The 25,346-nt window shown below is 41.3% G+C and overlaps 1 protein-coding gene across 1 annotated transcript in view; it reads right to left on the bottom strand.

Annotated features, from left to right (window-relative positions):
• The window catches only part of CLVS2 (clavesin 2), a 46,511-nt gene extending 22,052 nt beyond the window's left edge, over window positions 1–24,459 (bottom strand). Inside the window, exons 1-2 of the mRNA XM_041423926.1 lie at window positions 24,071–24,459; window positions 15,357–15,531 (exon numbers count right to left, since the gene is read on the bottom strand). Of these exons, the coding sequence (XP_041279860.1) occupies window positions 15,357–15,531; window positions 24,071–24,459 (564 nt within the window). The remainder of the gene's footprint in view (window positions 1–15,356; window positions 15,532–24,070) is intronic.
• Window positions 24,460–25,346: the final 887 nt, after the last annotated feature.

Here is a 25,346-nt window from a genome sequence, read left to right as displayed (position 1 = left end):
ATAATAAAAACAACTTATCCCCTATCATCAGTAGGGTGAACAGCACAACCCCAGTGGGAACAGGAGCTAGATTAACAGACAAGCTGAATTCATAGTAAATAAAAAATGTGAGCAAGACCTTTGCATGGTTTTGCATTTCAAAGAGAAAAAAAATATTATTTACAAGTGTTTCATACTTTTGAAATAAAACTCTCCCTCATTATGTTAGTTTTCTTTGACACTAACAAAAATACAGATGTAGATGTTTTTGCAAAAAAATTATCTTTTCTACAACACTGTTGTTAAACAAGTGTTGATAGATCAATACAATTCAGCATCAGAGCAAAGACCTTACAATGTTTATTCCAACAGAGCACAAGGTTTATAAAATAGATGCATCATTGCATGATCAGTAGGCTGTATATAGTTTTATATAGTACACACAAGCTGTAATTATTCCTGATCCATACCTATCATACTGACATGTGTTTTTCAGTACTACACAAAGCAATAACAAGTACAGATGTTATTTACTATCAATGCATGTTCACAAGTATGTGCATCACCTACAATTTCTGCAGAAGAAAAGTTTTCCCAGTGAGGATCATATTGCATTGCCCTGGACATGGCTTCCAGCCAGGTAGGGAAGATATTTTCTCTTCAAATGAGAGATCTGAAATTATGCCAGAAGCAAGAATCAAACCAGAAGTCAAAATTTTGAAATTCAAGCAAGTAACTCTCTGTCCAACCTGGCAGGCCTAGCTTTGTTCAAATCCACATCAAATTGACACCAACTCTGATGATCTCCATGGACAGGCGACCGCTGCCAACCCTCCAAAGCTGGAGGGCTTTGGAAGCACAGAAAGCTGCACCAGAGCTTGCAGGAGTATGATGATGGGCACAGAGAATAAACAGAACACATAAAGACACAGAAAGACACCAGCATCATGGATGGGAAAGTTTGGACCTCCTGCACTGGAGCATCTTGTCTAGCTCAAGAGGAAATAGGGTTTGGATCAGTTTTGGTGAAAGTCACCTGCACAATCACTGTAGATAACCACTCAGCCTTTTCTGCTAAGATGGAGAGCTGCATTCATTACTTTAAATGTGTTAAGTAGAAATTTGATTGTTAAAACTAATTGAAGATATTGAAAATCTGGGTTTGACTTAATGTTATGTAACACTAAGGGAAATTGGATCTATGTTATGACTCTGAAAATTAGGGCAAAACAAATGGCACACACAAACATGAGCCTCTATCCCCAAGTCTCACTTCACAGTCTGGACATCTCCCAGCCTCAACACACTGACCCATTACCTGGGAAACAACATGGAAATTTTACTTTCTAGGACCAACTCCTCTAACTCTATGGCCGATGACATTTTCTTGCAGTAACAGCTGCTACTTTCACCCCTCCTGCTCCTTTTCATTAACATATAAATGCATTACAGTGCATTTCATTCTAAAAGAACTTGCTGTTCATCCCATTTCTATTTTACAATTAATGCTCAAGAAACAGGATGCCCTCAGTTGCTGTGTTACCCATCATCTCTGCCTTCTTCCCAGTCTCCCTGATCCATTCCAACTGTCCTCCCCAGGTTTCAGTCCATGGATCACCTTTCACCTCATCACCTACAGACTTCAGTGCTTTTTCCTTGCTCACTTCACACTGAACATCAGCCCTAGGGAACTCCCTTTTCCTACAAGCATTTCAGGGTCATTCCTGTGTCAATACACATACCACCTCAACTCATGTCTTCCACTGCCAAGCCTCACCCATCATTACTACTTGTCTGAAAGCTCACTAACAGCACTAAGCTCAAATTCACTCAGTTTTTATTTTTTCTAGTGTTGCAGCAATCCTCACAATGAATTCAGCCAGCAAACTCACAGCCCTGGGTTTCTCTGTAAAGTCCTGTTCTCCTCTAACACCACTGTGTCTGCAAGATCAACACTTACCACATCTTTCCACATACAATGTTGTGGGAATCCTGACCTGTTATCTTTAATATCCTACTGCCACACTTTGTGCTGCCTAAAAGTTACTCTAAGGTTTGAGGTTTTTTTTAATCAATACATGTTTGGTGAGCTCAGGGCTGTGAATTTCAGGCCATGCTGAAAGGATCAAACCCAAGACTGAAAGGACAGGAACACATCACCCTGTCCAAGAGAAGCAAAAAGGGAAACTAGGTTGACACTATTTGCGTGACCAAATTGTGATCTACGTGAATCCTGACTGAATTCCCTTCTAAGTTTTTACATGTGTGCTGAAAAGAACATCAAGGTTCTGAACAAGGAGGGGTGAGAGAAGCAAGCAACACCTGGCCCAGTATAATGTGCTAATAGCAAAAACATTCATTTTCAAACCATCTGCTTTGCAGCAAAACATGTCTCCTGCAATACAATATGTGAGTCAAAGCAGATTATGCCCGGGCTTTGCTGCAGAACACAGAACAAATCAAGTCATCCCCAACCAACCCCCCGTCAGACCGCGGCTGATGCAAGGTCGGGAATGCCAAATAAAAGGCTGAACAGCATGCCAGGGCTGCACTCGCTCCATCCGGCCTTACCTCAGGAAGAGGGACAGATGGTGCCAGTGACTCAGAAGAATGCCAAAAGGCTCTCATCTCACAGCAATAACCTATGTCCTGGCCCTGTGACAGTCTGTCATCCGAGAAAATGATATTTTTCAAGGACATAAGTGTGAACTTGATGCTGGTAGGAAAACATGACAGAGTGCTCTCACAGACCTCTCTTTCTGCAGCCTGGGCAAAGATAATTCTATTCTGCAGCTTCACCTGTGTGCTCCTCTGTGTGAAAAGGCAGGGCCTTGGGTAATAATGCCTAGCAACATAAATTACAGCTTAGTGTACTTCTGACTAACTTTAAATTGTCAAAAGCCTATCCAGGAATAAAAAGCCTCAGGGAAAGCATAAAAGATTTGTGTGCAAGACTTTATAACCTTAAAGGAAATCAATCCCAACTTTAAAATGTGTAAAAAAACCCCAATAAACCAGATCCTTCAGATTCTGCTTTTCTATTTTCTGGGGTTTTTTTCAATTACTGTATTTGCAAAATAGAACAAAGCAATTGTAGGTCTGTTCCCTACCTCTTTAATTTTTTTTCCATTTGCAAAGTGCAAAATAATGGCTTCCCATTTCTACTGTGGGGAAAAAACCTGCTATTGTATTTCTTTTCCCCAAAAGCAGGCACTGAGTGAATAAACGCAGGGAAACACCGACTCAACATCTGGTGCCATACAGGAGGCAGGACTAATTTAGGACAAACAGAACAGGGACAGAGCTTTGTATTGGAAGACCAAGACCTGGGCAGAAAAGAGCTGCTGAGAAGACCTATGCCAGTGACAACTCCTATGATGGCATTCTTATAGACACAATGCTGTAATGACATAAGCACATTAAGCTTCATGGGGAAGAATAAATTTCTCCTATTAGACAAAATAGCACTGAATGAGAAGACAGCTACATCTTGGCCCAAAGTGCTATTCTGGGGAGCTGTTCGACAATGAAAGCTTTATATTGCACCTTTATGTCCTTTACGACACAGGCACTTCTACTCTTCCACTCTCAGCTCAGTACACCAACCACTTGGGGCTTGTCAGTAACAACTCAGTTTCCATTTGCCCTCCCAACTCAGAGTTGTTTCTCCAAAGACCCACCCCGCTTCACACGGCCCTGAAGTACTCTGCCCTCTGTCCCATTCTTTTTCCCCATGTGTCTGTCTGACTGTGAGTTCACACATCACCTCTATGCTGGCAGCTCACACAGAGGTATCCCCAGTGCCCTTCTGAACAATAATTTAAATTTGCAGTGTGTTGTTCTAAGAAATGTCCAGCTAAAGCCCAGTGTAGCAACCTCCATTCTCAAACCTTGCACATGACAGAGATGAGTCATTCATCACATTCAGGTCATATTCGATTTCAGCTGCTCTCAAGCCCCACACATCCCACATCTGTTTACATTCTGCAAATTCTCCTTGCATGGTGTTGCTTAGACAATGTAAGTGGCTGAGAAAGTGTGCCCACCAGCGCAGCAAATTATCTTTTTTTTTTCCAAAAACACAGAAGTGTGGCTTTCCTGTATTTCAGGGAAGACATCAGTGCTGCAGATGCACGTTTTTTCATCTCAATCCTCATGTCTGCTTTCCTAGCCTGTGATTTAATGAAAGATTAAAGACTAGCTTATGAAAGTTCACCACGGCAACTGCTGATGTCATTGGGAACTGGATTCACAGTCAGGGCTTAAAGAAAGATGAAGACCATATTGATAATTGACAATATTTCTGACATTATTCATCTACCTAATTAAGCCACAACTCCATGCCACTACATATGCTCAAAACTGAATGAACAGAAGATGTAGCGCCATTAATATGCTTAGCTAATGGTGCTACATAAAACTAGCCCACAGAAATTAACTGTTCATGGAAGGTGTAGATTATTTACTCCTTTCTTATGAAGCAGCAGAAAAACAGAATAATTCATGCATCTACTTTATGATGCCATGCCTTTAATAATCCTACTAAAAAAAGTATGTGCATTCTAAATGCTGCATTCTACACGTCATAAAATGAGGCAAGATTTTTTTATTCATTTAATTGCAAGCACATTCAAGCACTGAAGAAAAGGACACAAACTGACAGCCTGGACAGCTTTGCTGGTAGTCATTGTCATGTTTGCTGTCCATTAGGGAAGAGGTAAAACTTTTGTCTATGTACAAACACAAGAACAAAAAGCACATTTGAAGTAACTGAAGTGCACATATGTTCCCCTTCTGACTCTTTCTGAAACAAGTTACTGCTAAAGTTAATGCCTCCATGGTAGTTTGTTGTTTGCTTCATCCTTCTACAGCAACCCAAAGCAATGTACTGATGGGCAATCAGCCCACAGCATGGAGATACACCTAGTAAAGGAGAATATCTGCCACAAACCCATAACTTTCAGGGATGGCAAATGAGGGGCTGTTCAGGACTTAAGCGGATTTCATGAGGAAACAATGCAATTAGGGAAGGAAGCAAAGGTTGATTACACAGATTTAAGAAACACTAGCAATGAGTACGAACAGTTATGCTTCTGTATCTACTATAATTACGAGGATTTTGGTGACAGGAATGAGAATGGAGGTAGACAGACCATCTTCTCCCTGCATTTAAGTGAAAGCCATGAGACCTGGAACTGTGCCTGAGTGCTGGACACACAACCAAGAGGCTCTGCAGCTCTCCTACACAGTGTGGCTGCCATCCTCATGACAAAAACAGGATAAGGTTGTCAAAGGGGAGCTCTTAAGACATTTACAGTCCCCATATGAAACTGAATCCATCAAGAAGATTTAATGGGACAGAGTATCAAGAGGATGAAGAAAAAAGAAACACATAGCAAGGCTCGCCTTGCATGTAAGATGCTGCTTAGTTTGGCTTCATTCCTACAACTTAAAGCAAGAACACACATGGTCCAACATGTTCCCATGGATCTTCAAATAAATCCATTCTTAACTGGCTTTCACACAGCTGTCTTTAAAGGCTTGTGTGCTGCTTTCATTTGATACTGCATTGATTTTCTCTGAAGTTTCCTCCTACCACGGCTACCCTGATCAATTAGTGTGCTATAAATAGAGCAGTCAGATTCCTTTCACTGGTCTCATTAAATTGCACTCCTGCTGAATTTCTGTGGAGAAGAGAATTGGATCATACTGATAGCAATAGTATAAAGACGTCCTAGTGTTTTCCAGAGAAAATCAATTCCTCAATATTCCTAACAAAATGCTTTGAAAAGCATGACCCAATGGATCTCAGCTAATGCCCAAAACATACGTCAAGCCTTGCTTGCAGTTCTGCATCTCCAAACCACTGAAAAATAAAGGATAAGAAAATAAGTGGTTAAGAGTCTCAGGCAGCTTCTCACTGATACATAATCCTTCATCAATCACAACTATTCAACTGCATCCCCTCATAATGGAAACATGTTGCTGGAGGTTTGCAGTTAACCCATGTAATTCTTCTGGAAAATTAATTAGGAATTTGAGGAAGAACTCAGTCTCAAGGCACACTTAGTGCCTCTCAAAGTCACCATGTTATGGTGGTGTGCTCACTGACTAAAAGTAGGGGGGCATGATAATATCTGGTGCTAGGGTAAAGGTCAGTTACTGCAGCAGATGTGTGACAGACATGATTTCAAAAATGTTAATCTTTATTTTTTTGCAATAGCACATCAGTATAGCTCTTAAAAAATTTGTTTTAGAGATGACAATTTAGTCAATGAGATTCATAACAACCAAAAAATAGGAAATATAATTGTCTACTTTGAAACATTTCAAAATCTAAACTGAAGGACAGTTTTTAGGTCTGTCTTCTGCCCAGCGCCTTGTTCTGTCCTTTCATAATTATCCTGTCTTCTCCTGACATCCTTAGTGTCCTCTTTTTCCCCTATGTTAAGCACTATCCTTCAAAACCTTTTCCATCTTCCTTGCAAAATGGATCTACATTTTCACCATATACTCTTCTGCAGGTTGAAAACCCCCATTGCAAAGGCTGGGTTTATAACGGCACTTGAATTACCAAATGTATCCAGTGTTTCTACACGGACTCACTGTGTCTGGAGCATAACCCATGGGGTTTCTGCATAAAGACCAGAAAGATCTACTGCAGATTTCAGAGGACTGGCTGTACCTTGCAAAGACTTTCTGAGGAGAATGCTGGAGGACTACCAGTACTTGATGATTTGTCCTGGGTTCTTTGTACTTTGCACAGAGGCCTTCAGCCAGAAGATGCAGTGCTCTAAATTTATATTATACTATTTAATCTATGCTTTCAGTCAAGTAGTTTAGCATGAGATGAAGGCACCTCCCAACAAACTCAGAAGATTTTGTAGGTAATAAGGCACATTCAGTGCAATGCCAGGCAAGAATTATTGAAAACTGCAGCTGAAACACACCTTTAGGGAGGCCCTCCCCTGAATCACAGCAGAATCACTTTCTCCTTCCAGAAAATGTTTTCAGTGGTGGAGGTGGCCAAAGGTTGAAATCCAGTTCTCAGAAAGGAAGCCCTATCCCAAGATTTTAACAGCTATAAAGGATTCATGAGAGCCTACTAAAAAGAGCAAGGAAAACACAACCTTTAATCACTGATTAAAGATTGCATTTTCCTATGACACTGTCTGATATTAGTCAGTCCTACAAAATAAAGGACAGGAATACATATTTCATAGTCAAAACCTATACTGTGAGGGACAATGTAAAATATGATCCAAAAGAACAAGCAAGCACATCAGCACAGCCAGCACTGTGCTGGGGGAGATGCTGACTCAGTGTCAGGTGCTGGAGTGAAATTAATTTTTTTTGACTGAATGTAAATTTATTTTCCTCAAAAAAGGACGATATGTTCAGCCACCTCGGATTTCAGTCCATATCCATCTTTGGATAGTCATTATGTGTAAACAAATAATTACTACCCAATCCTTTTTATTACAGAAAATACTGGAAAATATTAAAAGCAGTATTTTCATATTCCATATAATAAGAAGAGATGTTTTTTAAGAACATATATTTTTGCAAAATATGCAGGAAAAGACTACAGAAATGCTTTTCGAGGAAGGGAGCTTTTTTTTTTTTGAGCATATTATCCACACTGGAGTATGATATTTTAGAAAGAATTAATACTTTTTTTTTCAGAAATACAATTTTCTTCATTTGTTATATATATAAACTTTCAGCTCATAAACTACTTTAAATCACCACCAAAGTATCACTTATTTAAACAGTTATGCCTATTAGAACACACAAAACTTGAATTTTCTTAATTATTTTATGATTAGGAAATATGAGATGAGAGAAACCTTCACTAGCCATATAATTTCACATTTTTTATGGTGCTACCCCCAGAGAAGTTTCCCACAGTTGTTTTTAAACATCAGTGAATTATGACAGCAGTGTTCTTCCTGCACAGCAATCACTTATAAACAAAGTCAAAATTTTGCTTATAACCAAAGGCAAATTGAATTCATAAAAAAAATTGTCAAAGGAGGTGAACATTTGCTAAGGAATAGAAACCAAAATCACAAAAAAATTACATTGTATTGTTTTGTGGATGGAGCACTGTCAGACTTTGCTGGCAGAGGCACTATATGCATGCGCAGTATGTGCAGAAGACACTAACATAAGACAACTGTCACAGCCTAATAAGATCACAGAGAATTTATTAGCATCATGGAAAATAAAGGTTAGACTGGTTTCAGAAAATAATTACAAAATGATCCAGTGTGTAGTTTTGAGGTAAATGTGAAAGATGCCTATATAAAATGGATTGATAACAAGGTAAATTGAACACTATAAAAAAAACAGATTTATGCTCTCCAAATAAAGAGGATCCTGCTGATTTCCACATCTCAACATCTCCAGTGCCAGAGAAGTCAGAAAGAACATCTCGAGGTCCTGATTCCAAATCACTGCTGCTGCAGATAGGTACTGCCTCAAAACAATTCCTTTCTATGGGTTACTGAGAGTCACACACCAATTCCTGCTTTGGGCCCAACAGCACACAGTGAAATAGCAGAGGGTTTTATAGGAGTTGACATTTTGAAATAGCAAAATTAGGACTAATGCCGAGAGGAAATCTGAAGAGCAAGAAGTCTTAGAGAGGTTTCCAAAGAATGTGCCAGACTTGCCTTCAAGCTTTTAAATTAAACTGTGAGAAGCACTAGAAAATATAATGCGCAGGATAATCTTGCCTTAGCAGGGAGGTGAACTATGGTCGTAAAAGATGTCTTCTGTCTCTAACATTACAACTTACAACAAATTAGTTTTATTTCTGAGTGACCTTACAAGGAAGACTACTATTTATTCCCTTTATTGCCTTAAGATACTGAAGAAAAGAGAAATATTTAGACCTTGGCTGAGAAAAATGACTTTCAAAAATAAATAGATATCCTGAAGCTGAGGAATGGTTATAACCATATAGTTGTTGAAGTGTCGTCTACCAGAGACAACAGAAAGTCACTCACAGTGACAAGAGTTAATTGCCTATACTGAGTTTGTGCTACAAACACTTCATGTTTGTGTCACCTCAGTATTGTATTTGTTTTTCAGCCTAATCAGAGCAATTAAGTCACTCTCTTTAGTTAATGCATATAGATTCAGTTTCCTAATAAAAAGAAGAAAACCAGAAAAGTGGATAGCATTTAACAAAAGCTCAAGAAAGAAGGAATCCTCATGTATGAATCTCTTGTATTTTCCTTCTCTCAAGATGCAATAATTTTATTTTAATGCTTTTCTCTGTTGACAGAACTGATGGAAAAATATCAACTATGAACATTTTCATTGGTTTCTACACTAACCACATATACTTTCCTGAGTAAAATAGAACGTCAGATTAAAAAAAAAAAATCTTTTTCTAGATCAGGCCATGTCATTCCAGTAACATCCTCAGAAGGTCCCAATGTCTCCTGCCTAGCCCCATGAGCAGTGAGTTTTGTGTACCAAGCAGGCCAGCTCTGGTGTGAGGAACTAAAAGGAGCTTCCATAACAGCCTGGTGTCTAAAGGACTCACTTGGCATGTGAACAGATCAGGACTCACTCTCCAGTGCTACTTTCATGACTTTTATGAAGAGCAATGGGAAGAACACTGGTTAAAAGAAGATCTGGAGATGGGAAGTTTGAAGGTGATTGGAAGCCAGATGTGGAGAGTGGCCAGTGAGATCACAAAGGGCTGAAATCCCCTAAGGAGTCTAGGATGAACTTAATGTACCATGCACTCATCTATGGTGACTGAGGTTTTGGAGGATGCCATCAGAATAGAGACAAAAAAAGCTGCATCAGTGAAGACTAGTACAAAATAAGACAATGTGAGTTGAGGAACTGTGGAAACAGCAGAACTGTGGCAAAGCCTGCTCAGAGCAAAAAGGGCAGGAAGAACAAGCAGAAGAGTCTGTGCCAGTTAGATCAAAGTGTCTGAACAAAAGCCAAGCTCCCCGCAACTGATCACGCCTTGCTTACAGCAAATATCTGCAAACCACTGGCAAAATGCCCTCTGTCTGTCTTTGCTCAGGTTCACACGGAGGATGACAACCTACTGCAGGCAGATACTCCACTAGCTCCAGTAGCAGTGTTTGGAGGGTGGATATTTAACTCCATTAAGCTTCCTTGCAGTTTTCAGTAAGACACCACAGAGCAGAGTTTCTTGGGGGGGAAAGGAGAGTTTAGTTTGCTGCTGCTTCTCATTTGTTTCAGAGGTGGCAGCCCACGTGGCACTATGTGCATTCAAAGAGAATCTAATGAGAAGCTCTTAATTTAGCCAGCTAGAATTCAGACTCCTGGCTTGGGCGCTCAAGATCAAGACTAAAATCTTCAATCCTCCTGATCAAAAATAAATGTCAGCTGGACTCCAAATATATAAACTGTGACTGAAAATCAGACCACAGCCTGTCACAGTAGGCACCCCAAACAGGAAACACTTAACAGTAACCTTTCCGTGGAATTATTCTCAGCTGGGGATAGAAAAATATAAGAAAAAAAGATTATGGTATCCCCTCATCTAAAAAGTGTGTTTGTGAGAATATATAAATCAACAGCCCAAAGGCATTAAACCATTTTTTTTTTCATGAGCATCATAAAAGAATCTAGCAAGGGAATTAATTATTCTGTCTTCAGATAACAGGTTAAAAACTGGGACCACACTGAATAATGGCTGTGTCTACACAGACATGCCTGTTTGTAGCTGAACTCGAGCTATGGTCATAAAGTCCTTTCTCACCCAGCAGGTCAAGTCCATCCAGACAGCACGTGAGGAGCTAGAAATAACAACCGCTTCCAGTCCACCCCGTTTCCACAGTAAATTGCTGGTAAGCCTTTTTATGGTCTTTATACAAGTAAGGAAGACCAGGTGTTAGCAAACTCTTGAAAATAACAAGCTCTTAGGAAAAATATCCCATTTAACTGCTGTTGCTACTGAAAATGAGTTGAACTGGTATGAAATTATGCTGTTTATAAGCACATCCCTCTGTTCTCTAGGAAGTCCTGGGCTCAGGGGACCCCAGCCTTTACAAACAACTTAATTCTTTGATTTAAAAAAAAAAAAACAAGCAACCTGAATTAAATTATTTACTTCCTAAAAATGGAAGGTACTCCCATTAAAAGTTTGAGTCTGATACTTTTTAATATTCTGTCAATGTAAAGTGAAGTGTCAGGACCACGTTCTGAAAAAATGGTAGAGAATTCAAGCACTGAGTGAGAGGGGTGAACGGTTTTAAATCTGGATGTAAAAACATTTAAAGCTCTGCTTTGTGATTTGCAGCTCACTGCTGCTCACTGCTAGTACAAGCTGTTCCTTCAGCTCATTATTAACAATCCTATGCACTGCATGGAGCATGTGACCATGTAATTATATGAAGTCATGATACTGTTTCCAGAGGCGTCCTTAGTTCTGGAAGTTCCTGTCTTAGGAATCCTTGGCACTGCAGCATGTTGGTCGCATAGATGTAGTCCAGAACCAGGTGGCAAAGTTTAAGCACTCTGTGCTTGCTGAACCAACTCTAATGTTCAGCAGTATTCCCTGCAAGACACTGATAGAGTTCACGCTTAAAGAAAATGGGAGTAGGAAGTCCTGTCACTTTCATCACCAGACTGTGCATGGTCTGCGTCTGGTACTTCCACCTTGCACTGCTGCAGCAAATCTGGCTGGGGGTATTGTTCCTACAGCTCGCAAGAACAGCTGTGTGAAAGACTTTTTGGAAAGTAATCGTAGCTGCAAGGATGCTGCCTTCATTTACTTTCTGGTTTGCTTTCATTTTTACAGGACTGAGTTTGTTTTAGCATATGAAGCCTTCCTCTGTTACAAAAAAAAAAAAAAAAAAAAAAAAAAAAAAAAAAAAAGGACACAGTTAAAAGACCTGCCTTGTCCCCCATAACACTATCACTGTTTCTCCCAAACACCGTTGTTCCAGAAGCAAGAGTCTTCTGTCTTCTGCAACAATGCTGACTGTCCACATATGCTCAGCTCCCCATTTAAATGTGTATGGTCTCTTTTCCACCAGCTTTTTAACTAGAGGAGAAGCATTCACATTCAGCCAACTACACACTTTTACAAAGCATTGAGATGTACAGACTGCCCGAGCGAAAACATGCATGAAAAAAATCTGTCATGCATGCAACTACTATTATGCACTAAATAGAAATCAATATTTAAGAAGGAATTAGTGTTCCAGGTTTTAGAATACTAAATATCAGTTAATCAGTTCATGCGATTTATGCATACCTATAGTGTTCCATTTTGCAAAACTCAATTATAATTACCCCCAAAGCTGTCTGTCAGAGTTAATAATAATTCCAATTTTCAATGTAGTTTTCAAATTGAATTTTCAGTCTTTGAAACTATTTTTACCTGTCTTACGAAAACACTGCTGTCTTGATAATTAAAAAAAAAAAAGAAAGTTCATATAGGGATTTATGTGAAAAAGGACTATCACAAAGAAAATAATTATACCCAAAACTTCCTCCCCTCTTTCTTCTCAGGAGTTCTCAGCTAGGTGTTTTGGTAGAAGGGGTCAGGGCAGTGCCAGAAGCAGACCTTATCAAGCACTCAGGTATTGAAGCACATAAGGCTGTTAACACTCCCTGCTTTCAGGAGCACCACTGCTGAGTAACATGAGCTTCTTCACAAGCCCAAAATCAGTGGCTGGCTACAGAAATCAATGAATGGGGAAAAGTGGGCATCTAAAGACTGGAACTCACAAACATCCACATACTGAATAAGTAGGGAGAGTCAACGCGAAGTCCTAAAGTCTAGGCATGTGCTCCAGCTCTCAAAAAATGTTTTCCTTCTGACTTGACACTAGGGAAGGTGTAGGAGCTCTAAGTGAAAATCCTCCTTCTCCATGATGAGGAGCAACAGGAGTGCTGTAGGCAGAAGCATCTGCAAGGAAGAGTGTTGCTCCTTTTTTCCAAAAGCACACAGCCAGTGTATGAGCTCGGACTGGAGCAACAAGACTCCCGGCTGAGTGCACCCACCTCCACATGAAGTTTTCTTCTTGTCCAGCAAAAACATTTGTCCTACAAATCAGCAGTGCACAAATCAGCAGCAAATTCTACCCTGCACCAATTGCTTGGCACAGCACTGTTGTGATGGGTATGCTAGATTTCACATCAGATTACAGACAGTCACTGTCCTGTAAATCCCATGATCAAAAGTCTCTTTTCCTGGAAACAGCTACCTAGGAAATTTTCCTAATTTATACAAGTAAGTTTGTAGTATCATTCTTTTCACACTCCCATTTAACACATATGCAGACAAAATATACACCAGAACTCATCTTCTTCTATACAGTAGAAAACTGTATTTACTTCTCTTACATTCAAAAGCAATTTCTTAAACATTAAGCCATTGTGAAAAGCCAAAAAATGCCATAGGTTGTAAAGTCTTCGGTACCTACCATATTGAGTATTCTGCTCACCATGGAAGTTAAGCAAATATAAGGCAAATTCAGTAGATTTCATTCGGGAGGCAAAGGGATTTTGTTAACATCAAATTCAGTGGTCACTAATCCTACTCTCACTGTCCTCTTCTGCCTAAGCAACACAAATACTTAAATTCTCCAAATGGTAAAGTTCAGCATCTTGAGCCCTGTTAAATCTTATAAGCCAAAATAAATTTCATTTCTCTGATTAAATAGAAAGTATTTACAAAGATCATAAATAAATAGTGTGTGTGAGTTTTTCTTGTTCTCTTTCATTCTACCTCATTAAGCACTTTTTACTTTGACATCATTCAGAATGATGTTTTCGCTATGCATTTTCCTCCAAAATACAAGGCAGCCATTAAGATTCTTTTTTTTTCTTTCTTCTGGAGTATTTCACACCCACTTTTGCATCTCTGCAGTAAACAGCACTGAAGGCAGTGGGCACAAAATGGTGCCATACGTGCTGGTCATCATCAGACTTGGAATATTGAAAACTACAAAGCTGGGGGCATGGGTAAGTTCAGTAAGCCAAAGGACTTCTCCTCAATTCAGTCATGAAGCAATTGATGGCAGGAGAATGCTGATTCTCAGAGCCCGCCTGAAGTCTGGTAGGTCACCCTTCATATTTTCAGATGCAATTATTCACTGCAGCTCTCTTCAAAATAACCATCTCTGAATAATGCCCAAGAAGAAACACCATCATTTGAAAACAAAGACCACTAATGCATTTGTTCATGTTCTAAACCTGAAAACAGTGGCTAACTTTGAAAAAAGCACAAAAAAGAAAACAACTTTGAAAGCAATAAAAGGAAATGCAGCACTTCGAGAGCACAGGTCTCTCTGCTGCCTTCTAAGGTAGTTGTGAAGATGACGAAATCACACTGTTGCATAAGGAAACATAATAAAATGAGAACGGAGACCTCTGTCTCATGTCACTACCCTTCTGCGTGCAACCGCAGGCTGAATACTAGTTGAGCCATTTCATCATTTAGATCAAAACTCTGTATCACTGCTATACAAGTTTCTTCAGAAATCACACTATCACAGTAAAAAAAGTTCAAAGGTAAGGCTGTTATTTTGCTTTATGAGTAACAAAAATGTATGAATGATAGAAACATACAGAAAAGGAATACATGTCCTTCTAAAAGCAAGGCACACTGCCACAGGAATGAATTACAGATATTTTTAACATGGTAACTGAGGCTGCACAGAAAACAACTACCTTAACCATTTTAGTTTCTCATTTTAACAACAATAAAACACCATGGGAAACAGATGCAAGTTATGCAGTATCCTTTTCACCAACATGCCTGTGCCATGTAAATTTACAACGAGCTGAAAAGAATTTAAATCACTGCACACTCAATCCCAGAGGCTGCTGCTCAGATTAATCTTGACCCAGAAAAAGAGCCAAGCACATGCTGAACTTTGAGTAAATAAATAGTCCCAGCTAACTGTCCAATCACAGGGCCCCACACTTCCATGACAAATGATGCACAGCCTGTCTCCAAAAGAATCAACAAAAAAAGCCAACCTGGCATGGCAGCAGCAACCCCTATTTCATTAGCCTTGTGCATAATTACAACATAAACTGATTGCTTCTAACTTCCTGCTGCAGGAGCTACCATCTGAATTTACAGAAAGCCACGCACTTTGGAATAAAGACCAAAAAATTACCTCATATTTATAGCAAGGAAGGAGCCTACACATCAGGAGTTACTGCAGTTAGCTGACTGAGTTCACACTTTTGTCACAAGCAGCTTGCCTGTGCACCCACACGTTAAGGTGTTAATAGCCTTGCTATTCATAAGTTGTTGGAATTTTGTTTTGCTTCGGTCTTTTTTATCAACCTAGATTTGTAATGAACTGCAAAGTTAAGAAGAATTAGGAAAAGATAGAAAATAATAATAGTACCTGAAGGCCCTCTATGGCTAATCTAAGCATGCTAGGTGTGAGCTTGGAGGCCTGCTTGAAGGTGAAGTTGCTCCAGTCTATAATCAAAACAAATCCATTCACTTGCAGCTCGGGGTCTTCTATCATGGCTTCTAAAGAAAGAAGTATGGCACGCAGAATATCCACCAGTGTGTACCTGAGAATGGGAAGAGGAGATTTGGTTAGGAAAGGAGCAACAACCAAAGAGGTGGAGAAGTTCTGAGTAGTCTCCCTTTGTCAAAAGTTTAAATCAAAGAGTGCAAATGTGTCCTCAGAAGCGCCTGAAGCTGGGAAATCTTCAAAAGCTCAATTCGTTGAGCTCATCTTCTGGAGTAGGATCATGTACCTATAGACATCAGCCAGCCAGAACAAACTACAAGAATGTAACACATCAAAAACAAATTTGAACTTTTCCGTAGTATCCTAAGCTGCCTTAGTATCTTTATGTGGAATTCCATGTCTGTATAACAGCTTCTACACAAATTGTATTTTTCTAAAATCACAAGGATACCAAAACCTGAGACAAATACCAGAAGCATAGATCCAAAGTTTCCTTCTGTATTTTCCAAAGGAAATTAAATAATAGGTCCTAAAAAAATATCAGTTAAATTGGGAATTTCCACACACTCTCCATCATCCCACTCTCTGTGTAATTTTTTCTCTAAAATCCACAAGTACAGAAGCCTGATTACTCAAGGATCTTAAAAGCAAGAGGTAACACACACTAAGGCTTTGAGGTGATCGTTTACTGAAGGCACCCCTGCTCATGGCAGAAGGATTAGAACTGGATGATCTTTGAGGTCCCTTCCAACCCAAACCATTCCAGGATTGTAGAATTTTATAAACAGTTACCAAAACAGACATAAACACAATATCAAATGAGGTACTAGAAAGTTAAACCTGGAAAATATCAGAAATACAAATATTCCAGAAATTAAATATTCAGTGTACAGATATTTTTAACCAAGGACTTTAAATGTCTCCCATGATGGCATCAAACAAAGTTTTCAAAATTGTGAGTCCTTGGAGAATTCTTCACCATTCTGCATATGTAGCAAAGAGCATGTGTGCCTACTTAGAAATTAAATTAAATTATACTGAATTCAACTCACTTTAATACAATGAATACACTGCTCTGTTGTGGACATAACTATATTTTGAAAATATCTGCAAAAGGAAATAACACAAATGAAATTAATCTGTTGTAGCTGACTCCTCGTATCTTTCCATCTTTGTTTATTTAGCCAACTAAAACTCAGTGAACTTCCCAATTATGCATTCATAGGAAAGGGATCTAATGTCTGAACAGGAGTAAGTGTGTTTTCCCCAGAAAACACTACGGGAAGCATTAAAAATAATTTTGTAAAGACAAAATTCTTCTCTTCATTTTGGAGATACTTTATTTTTCATTTTGTTTGATTGACAGGGATAATTTTTTTCATATTCACTCCTTTGAACTTTTCTGAGATTTAACTCTTTTCTAATGCTTTAATTTTCTGAGATCTAAGGTTTACAGGAAGTTTGGAATGCCTTGGTCTGAGGACGATTTTGACCACAGCTCATACAAGGAACAGACATTAAAAATGTTCAGTTCTAAAATTAGCCTCCACCCTACCTGACATTTAAGTTGTCCCGTTCTCCAGAAGGACTCCACAATGGAGGACCCTACATTCAGTCCCAGAATAAGGGTCCCCAGTTCCAGATGTACATCTCTAATATCCTCCCTAAGGAGTTTAAGGAGACTTCACATGCTTTCTAGGATGTTTTCTTTTCTTTTTCACATGCTAATCTAGGAAGATTAACAGCTTCCTAGTGGCACAAATTTGCTAGAAATCTGGTACATCAGACATAAAGATTCTTTGTATATGCAGCCAATCAGCTCTCTAAGACTGACACAAACACGCTTTTTTAATGTATACCTAATAGTCCAATACAAGATGCATACACGTAAACAGAAATACACCTAATTATGTGTTTAATTCATTTAAATAAATGGGAAAACTGTCAGGCAGCAATGGGAACAAGATTTCAGCTGCCACAGAGAGTAAATAACAGTCACAGGGGCTAGGTCTCCACATCCCTGTGGCATATTCACCACCACCATAACTCCTATTATAGGTCTGGTCTAAGAAATACAGTCAACAACAACAATAATATTTATGTTTACTCACTGAAAATTAGAGAAAAGCCCTGCAAAAAACAGGTCCTGATAAAAGCAATCAAGACCACTTTCTGCCAGAAGGAGGTACCTGAAGTATTCTTAAAGTCTAAAAGGCTACATCAGGAGTACACAGGGACATGTCACTAACAATCAAGCTTTCCACCTCCAATACCCTTCAGGACAATTAATTGAAGATAGGAGCTATTCTTCATTTTGTACAGGATCTCTTCTCTTGGTTTCAATACCTTACTTACAGTACAGAGCACCAGAAAGACAGACAAATCCATTAGCGAGTATTCAAAGCAGCTTTTACCCTGAACACATGCTAAGGCAAGCCAGAAATGTAAACCTGGTGTGGTAGATGAAATCTTAGGTGGTGCAAAACGCTGAGTATTGAAAGTATCAGCTAAGCAGCTCAAGCAAAAAACATAATCAAAGCAAGAGCACAGAAGCTTTCAGACAGCACAGAGTTATTGTGTAAAGACTTATCTTTAATCCATTCCAGCCCCACATTGTCTGACATTTCACCTCACGGCTACCACTGTTTGTGCCAGCACTAGGATGCACAGGCTCTGCCATAAAATGCTCTCCACCCCTGGCTGGACTTTAGGGAAATAAAAATTCTATGTAAAAAGATGTAAAAAATTATTCAATTTTGTTGCTGAAACTCCTGTTCCACACTGAAATTACCTCCCATAGAGATACAGAAATATGACCAGTCAAAAGTGAGAAAAACAGGACAAACTAGTGAGTGTGAGATATATTTGGTCCAAGGCAGCTTTGACTGCCTTTCTACTTTGAAGGAAAAGGGGAAAAAAAAAATTAGCCTTTAATTTGAAGAGACCATGGTGTACAGTCGGAGGGGAATATGGTTCTGTTTTATTCTTACCAATCTGTGCTAAGTAAAAATGTGTACTTAAGTAACAGCAAGCCACTCATTTTGCCCTGGCACCAGTTTTCTAATGACTTGCCCCAGTGCTGTCAGATATGTAGGGTGTGCTGGGCCCAGCTGGCTGCAGTGCATGTTCTGTAGCAGCCTGAAGGTAGGCTGTGAATAAATAAATCCTAATTTATTTACGGCTAAATCCAGTTGCATTCACTTGTTTAAACAGACTCTTATGGGACATATTGTAGCTAGCAAGCTATTACTAATTGCTAGGATAATCCAAAACTCACAGTTACTTTAAATGTATTTAATGCCTTCTATTTATAGAACTGTGCTTAATTCAATGGAAAATTTGGACAAGTGTTTTAGTCCTGTTATTAGTGTGAGTAACAAATGCTGGAAATATGTTATCACATATATAATGCACTCTTAATGTTCCTTTTTTTTGTCAGCCTTAGTTCAAGACTGACTGAAGCAGGGAATGGTGTACAAGACATACTCTGCTACCTCTTGAAATTTTTCATTCAGGTTGACTTGAAAGAAATAAAGCCTGAGAAGGTGTTACAAGTGAACAACCACACTGACAGGGATTCTCTCCAATGCTTTGGGACAGCTACCATTTCCACACCACACAGCTTTCGAGGGAAATGCCTCATTGGAGTCTTTATTTGTCAAGAACAGAAGACCTCAAACAATTTACTAAGCATCCCACTCTATTGTAATTTAACAGTGGCAGCAATTTCCCTTTTACAGAAAAGAAAAGTTATATGAGACTTTTTTTTGTGGGACATGAACAGATTCATTGTATTTCCAAGGATTTCTGGGGAAAGCAGTCTGAAAGACATGGCTGTCAACTCTTGGTAATACTTCACCAGGACCTTTCACCTTTACCTCTAAGTGACGTGTTCTGTCCTCTTGTATGCATCCACTGCGATCTCCACCAAGCCAGCACGAAGAGAAGAGTCAGGGAGAATGCAGGGTACAGATGTCTCATGTCAAACTCAGCTGTGTCAGCTGTTTTCAATACTTTATGCTCTTGATGATGAATGGCATCAACCATATCATCTGTTTAACCAGATTCTGGTTCCAGTCAATTCACTTTTGCCCTGAATAACAGATAATCTGATTCAGCAGAGTTGCCCTACTATCTCTATGGCTATTTGTCATGTCCTCCCTAAAAGAAAGAAATTTGAAGTAATTTTGAGAATTAGGACTGAATGGCATAAATCTGCCTCTCAGGATGGGAACTAGAAGAGATAAATAGTAAGTCTCCTTTGCTTGAATTTCAGCCATATGTGTCTTGAAGGTCTGAAACACATAAAGAATGCACAGTCTGTATTTTAAGCTCCTCACCATTTGGACAAGAAAAGACTCTGTCAAATGAGCTCTTGTGTGACTGTGATTTAAAAGAGAAAGCTGGTCAAGTCTCTGAGCCATCATCCCATCTCTAAGGTATTGTTCTGTCTCAGTATTTTTAGAATTTCACCAGAACAAGAGCCCTCAAGTTACACAAAAGAATACTTTGAAATGGTGCCTCATATCTCCTTGGTTTGTCAGTTTGGGTACTGATTTGAATGCTGAGAAGATGGGGGATTGAAAGTTCTCTTATGGCTATTCTGCTTAAATAGTGGCAGCATGCCCTGAAGATACCTTATTCTAAATACAAAAAGCACCACCACTGTTACAAAAAATGCAAAGAAATAATAGAAATAGCTTCAAATATTTTACCAGATTATCTTTTAGATTCAGATTTAATACTATTCATTATGCCATATATTAGCCTAGTGTCTAACAGTCACAGCCACAGATGAAGATTCAGCTGATCTAAATTTTACATTGATCATAAAGCTCCCTAGCCAAAACCCCTACAGTCTAAATGCAGGTGATGATGGGGATACCTGGGGGAAAACTAGTAAACAATAAAACAGCATCAGTCAGGAGGAGTAACTGTAGCAAAAATGACAGGGTTTACACTAGTTAATAATTTGGAAGATATAACTTCCAAACAAAAATTGACTCCCCTAAACAGTTGGGTTTTTTTACTGTTAATATGTTACTAGTGTTAACATTTCTATTTATTTTGTCATGCTGCCTCCCATCAGAGATTGAAAAATACCTTGCCATGTTATCTGTTGTTTATTGTGAGCTGAGGAGCAGACCAGCCTCCTCATAGCTACAGAAGTTAAATTTTCATTTAACACAGGGAAAAGTTTCTGTCACTTGTGCATGTGAAAGCCCAGTTTTGAAAGCAAACCCCTGGACTCCATCTTTGCCCTGCTGTAATCTGTCTGATGCAACAGCAGAACCTGCAGTAAATGAGTGCAGGGGATTTCCATATTCACCGAGGATGGTGTGAGCTGACTGGGTCACTGTGACACCAACCGAGCTAGGTATCATTTCACTTTTCTAATGCACTTTCTAGGGAAAAATCTGAGATAATTAATACCAGAAAGGTTTCAAACACATAGCATCAAAACAGTGATACTCCTGGGGAATGTGTGTCCAGGTGCCAGGAAGCATACACAAGACCATGCATGACAACAGATCTCTTGCAGCTGAGAGCTGAAGTTAACTGGACTATTAACTGAAAAAACTTCACCAGCTGGACACATTAGGAGAAAGGGATCTTCAAATGCACATAGACACCTACAAGCCAAATGTAGTTAAGAATCAACAATCTGGAAGCTAATAAGGAAGGTTGCTCCCTCCCTGAGTGCTATCCAGCTTCCTGGCAGGAACGCCACTGACCTTCATTTTCCCCTTAGAATAGACAGGGTGGAGAGTTAGGCTGGATCACACTGAAAAACTGCTGGGCTAGTGAGCCCATTGTCTTTCACCTTTCCTTTTTTGTTTGTTTGTTTTAAATACATGTCTGATTGGGTTGTTCAGATGGCAGGACATCTGGTACAGTTTTCAGGCCCTGCTTTAATTTAATGATTTAACATCTAGTACACAGGCTTGTTTTACCACAGAAATTTTTTGCCGCCCACACTTTTCTTTCTAATTGGAACTATGTAAATCATAGGCTGACAGTGCTATATAAATCATCTCTAGTATGTCTGCTATTCATTTAAATAACAAATTGGAACTTTTTTTTTTCTAATTGTTACATCCTGGCCATAATAATTTGCACATATATGATAAAACTGGAGGCTTGCTGTGCTCTATTAACTTAGTTTATGAAGCACACAAAGAGAGCCTAACTAGACAGGCTTCAATAAGTAATCCTCCTATTGTTGCTGTAAGAGGAACACTGGGCTGTGTACTGCAAGCTCTCAAGTCAGTTAAGGCACATGCTTGAGACATACTGCATAGCAGCCCAGGCATAAGTCCCACAGTGCTCCCCAGGTTCAGCCACTGAGCATCAGATAATGGAAGGCACTAAATTAATTAGAAAAAGAAAGTGACCTAGCTCTGTTCCCAGATGTGTCACTACTGACTTGTCATGTGCCTTGGAGCAAGCCACTCCCCGCAGCTGGGCTTCAGCTCTCTTGGCTTTGTCTGAGTGGTCTGCGTGAAAACAAATCCCTCTCTCTGGAGAAGAGGCGTGCCGTGAGCATGCAGTGCTCAAAAGCAGTAGGCACCCAATTGCAAACACATCCATTAAGCACTCTAGTGAACCCCAGCCACTTTGGTGTCATAGCATAAATAATATTCATCATACTGATAGGAGTTCATGAAAAAACCACAATAAATTCATTGCTGTATCAGCTGAGCTCATGTACTTTAAATATCAGCATATCCAGCATCAAGAAGAAAATAAATCTATTCTTTCTACATGGCAATTATTATTTTAAATGCTACTTTATCTCTGCACTTGAATTCATGGTATTCTTTTGACGAGGACCAAGTAAAGTAATATGACAAGTATCACACAAAGGTTTAGGATTTTTCCATTAATAAGAAACAACAGTATACAGTAGTTCATGCTACCTTTAACAAGGGAACTTCTTCATCATAGACACAACTTAATAAAAGTCCTAAACATGTGTTTCTTCGCTAATTTTTCCTTCAGGGATTTTTAAGAGTTTGTGGAGTCATTTTTAAAATTAAAAGTTGACCTGGTCATTATGTGGGAAACAAGGAAGGTCCTTATCTGGAAAAGGAAACACACTCAGTGAGTCCTTAGCCTCATCACCACTGCTCTTCACTCAGCTTTTATGCTCCATCTGCTAGAAAAACACAGCAGAAAAGGTACGCTGGCCCCAGCTCTGCATATATTCATCCATCCTTTCTAGTCGTTACCCTGGCTGTGGGCAGATTTTATTTGGGCCAGACAACTTTCTCCTAGTCCCAAGACTTGATTCATGGGTTAGCAAGGGACAGGAAACTTCTCCCACAGACAGTGTGGGTGTGGCTGGCATGTCTGAAGGAGAGGAAAGTCAAGGTGGGCCAGCATCCCTCTGGAGAGAAACGTGTCCATAGCTGTAACACCAGCAGGGCAGGGAGCTGTGGGAATGCTCCCTGTGATGGCAATCCACACAGTCCACAAGAGGACAGCTAAACAAACACCTGAAGGGCAAACTTAAACATGCCTCTCCCCCAGATTTTGTCCTTTCTATCCACACTGTCAGTTGTTTGAATCCCCCCAAAGTTTCAAAGTAGCTGAGCTGAGGATATCTGCACTGAGCACTCAGCACTATGTTGACTAGAATAAAGATGGCAACATACAGGGTTCTAAGTTTTCTCACTAAAAAGTGAGAAATCAGATCTTAAACCTGCACTCAGGTTGGGAGTCGAAGAAAACAATGCAGTGCTCACAGAAGCAGGTTTTAGAGAGTTTAAATGTACTGAAATCAAGCCATTTTTGTGGTTATAATTTTAGACTGCAGGAGAAACTGAGCATGACACCCCCACAATGTATTTAGAATAAACAAATAATGTGACATAATATCAAGCCAATTGCTAAAAAGGGCCTTGATGGGAGACAGCTTCTAAATCATCTGCAGGTTAGAGTAGTCCCAAAAAAAAAAGATCAGAAACTGTTCTAGAGACTAGTCTTCAATTTGCTATCAAAGCTTTGTGTACTCGGATTATCATGCAGAGAATTGATATTGAGAGCATCATGAGTGGAAAAAGAAGTGGTTACAGAAACTTCCATCCTGGCATTTCTAGGTGGCTCAGGAAGAGCTTTCTTCAGCTGAGGGAAAGGATTCAGAGTCTCAGCTTCCTGCACAGGCAAACTTTTCAGCTTAAAAGCCATACTCCTGTTTTACACACAGCATCTCCCACTTTCTCCCATGTCACCTGAGCGGCTCTCTGTGTGCTGAAACAGAAAGACCAGCCAAGAGTGCAACCAGCCTTTGTCTGGGGGATAAGCGCATCATCTCCGTGCCATCTCACTCCAGCTGAGGGGAGGCAGAAGGGTGTAAACCTCCTAGCAGACAGCTGAGAAGAGCACTCCAGCAGTGTCTACCTGCCTTCCAAAATTCACACCCCAAGGATGAGCTGCTTGAAAGGGCCCTAAGCCACAAAACGTATATCTCCTTTATTCTCTGCCTCTGCCTTCCAGGCTGCTGCCCAGCCCCCTGTGGGCAGCGCCGGGTGTGTCCCTGCTGCCCACCCTCTCTGCCTCTCCGCTGGCACCGCTTTCCCACGCATTACCCGGGGGGAGATGGGGTTGAGGTGGACGAGTGGCTCTGCTTTTACCTGCTCTGGTCCCAGTTGGCAGCAAAAAGGACGAGGATCTTCCTGCCGTAGTGGTCCAGGTTGGCCAGCCCGCCGGGGAAACCATCCTTCAGTGCTTGCTTGATGCCTGGGTCTGTGGCCTTGAAGCTCTTAAACATGTCCAGGTTCTGCTGTCGATATTCAAAGTATTGGGCCAGGAGGCGAAACGCCTCGAAGTGCTGAAACTTCCTGGCCCGCAGAAACCGCAGGATGAAGGCATCGTCGGTGCGGAGGAAGCCGATGTCCGGCCGGGTGATGACCATGTCCCGCACCTCCTGGATGTCCTGGTGCAAGGTGTCCGGGTTCTCGTTCAGCTCCAGCCGGGCTTTCTCCAGAGTCTCCGGGGAGAGACCTGCCTGCAAATGAGTCATGGCGCTGCCCTCCTCCTCCTCCTCCCCGACTCTGCTGCCTGCGCTCCTCAGCCTCCCGGCCGCTTGCCCCCCGGAGGTGGGCTGCCCCGGCACGGCCGCCGGCCGCTCCCCCGCCGCGCCGGGCCTCGCCCCGCCGCTCCCCGGCCCCGCCGCCGCGGCCAGTCCGTCCGCCGAGATGCGAGCGGCTCCCAGGCAGCCGGGTCCCGGCGGGGGCTGGCACCGAGACTGCCCCCGGGCTGCTGGCGGAGGCGCGTTATCTCTCTGACATAGCGCCCTCCCCGCCGCGGGGTCCAACGCGCCGCATCATCCCCGCAGCCGCTCCACGGAGGCGCCGAAACCCGCCGAGAACGGGGCTGCTGGCTGCCGGCTGCTGCTCACCGCCCGCCCCCGCCGGTGCCGCTGCCGGTGCGGATCTCGGGCAGGGCGGCAGCGAGGGGCCCGGTGGCTAGGCAGGGCGAGCGGCGCCCGAGGATGCTCCCCTGGCCCGGGGCTGGCAGGGGAGATGCCCTCCCCGGAGCAGCACCATTTACGTAAGATCAGCGCTCACCCCGCTTCAGAAGCGTCCCCCTGGATTTGAGGGAGGGTTAAGAAAAAAAAAAAAAAAAAAAAAAAAAAGCTCCACCACCACCAAACTGAAAGAAGCCAGCGAGGAGGAGGGAAAGCCGATCCGCAGGTACTTCGCCGGTACTGCTGCCTCCCGCTCGCCGGCGCGGAGCCCGGAAAGCCGAACGGAGCGTCGGCCTGGAGGATGCTCGTGCCCCCCTCCCGCGTCCTCCTTCGCTCCCCGCCCCGCTCGCAGACGGCACCAGCCGGCGCGGGGCTGCCCGCTGCGCGGCCCCGCCTTGTGCGCGCCCCCGCTCGGGCCCGCTCCCGCTGCCGCTCGGGCG

The sequence above is a fragment of the Onychostruthus taczanowskii genome, unplaced genomic scaffold (assembly GCF_017590055.1).
Source record: "Onychostruthus taczanowskii isolate IOZ18803 unplaced genomic scaffold, ASM1759005v1 scaffold8, whole genome shotgun sequence".
Classification (NCBI taxonomy): domain Eukaryota; kingdom Metazoa; phylum Chordata; class Aves; order Passeriformes; family Passeridae; genus Onychostruthus; species Onychostruthus taczanowskii.
The sequence above is the reverse complement of the archived record's forward strand: the minus strand, read 5'-3'. Positions and strand labels throughout refer to the sequence as shown.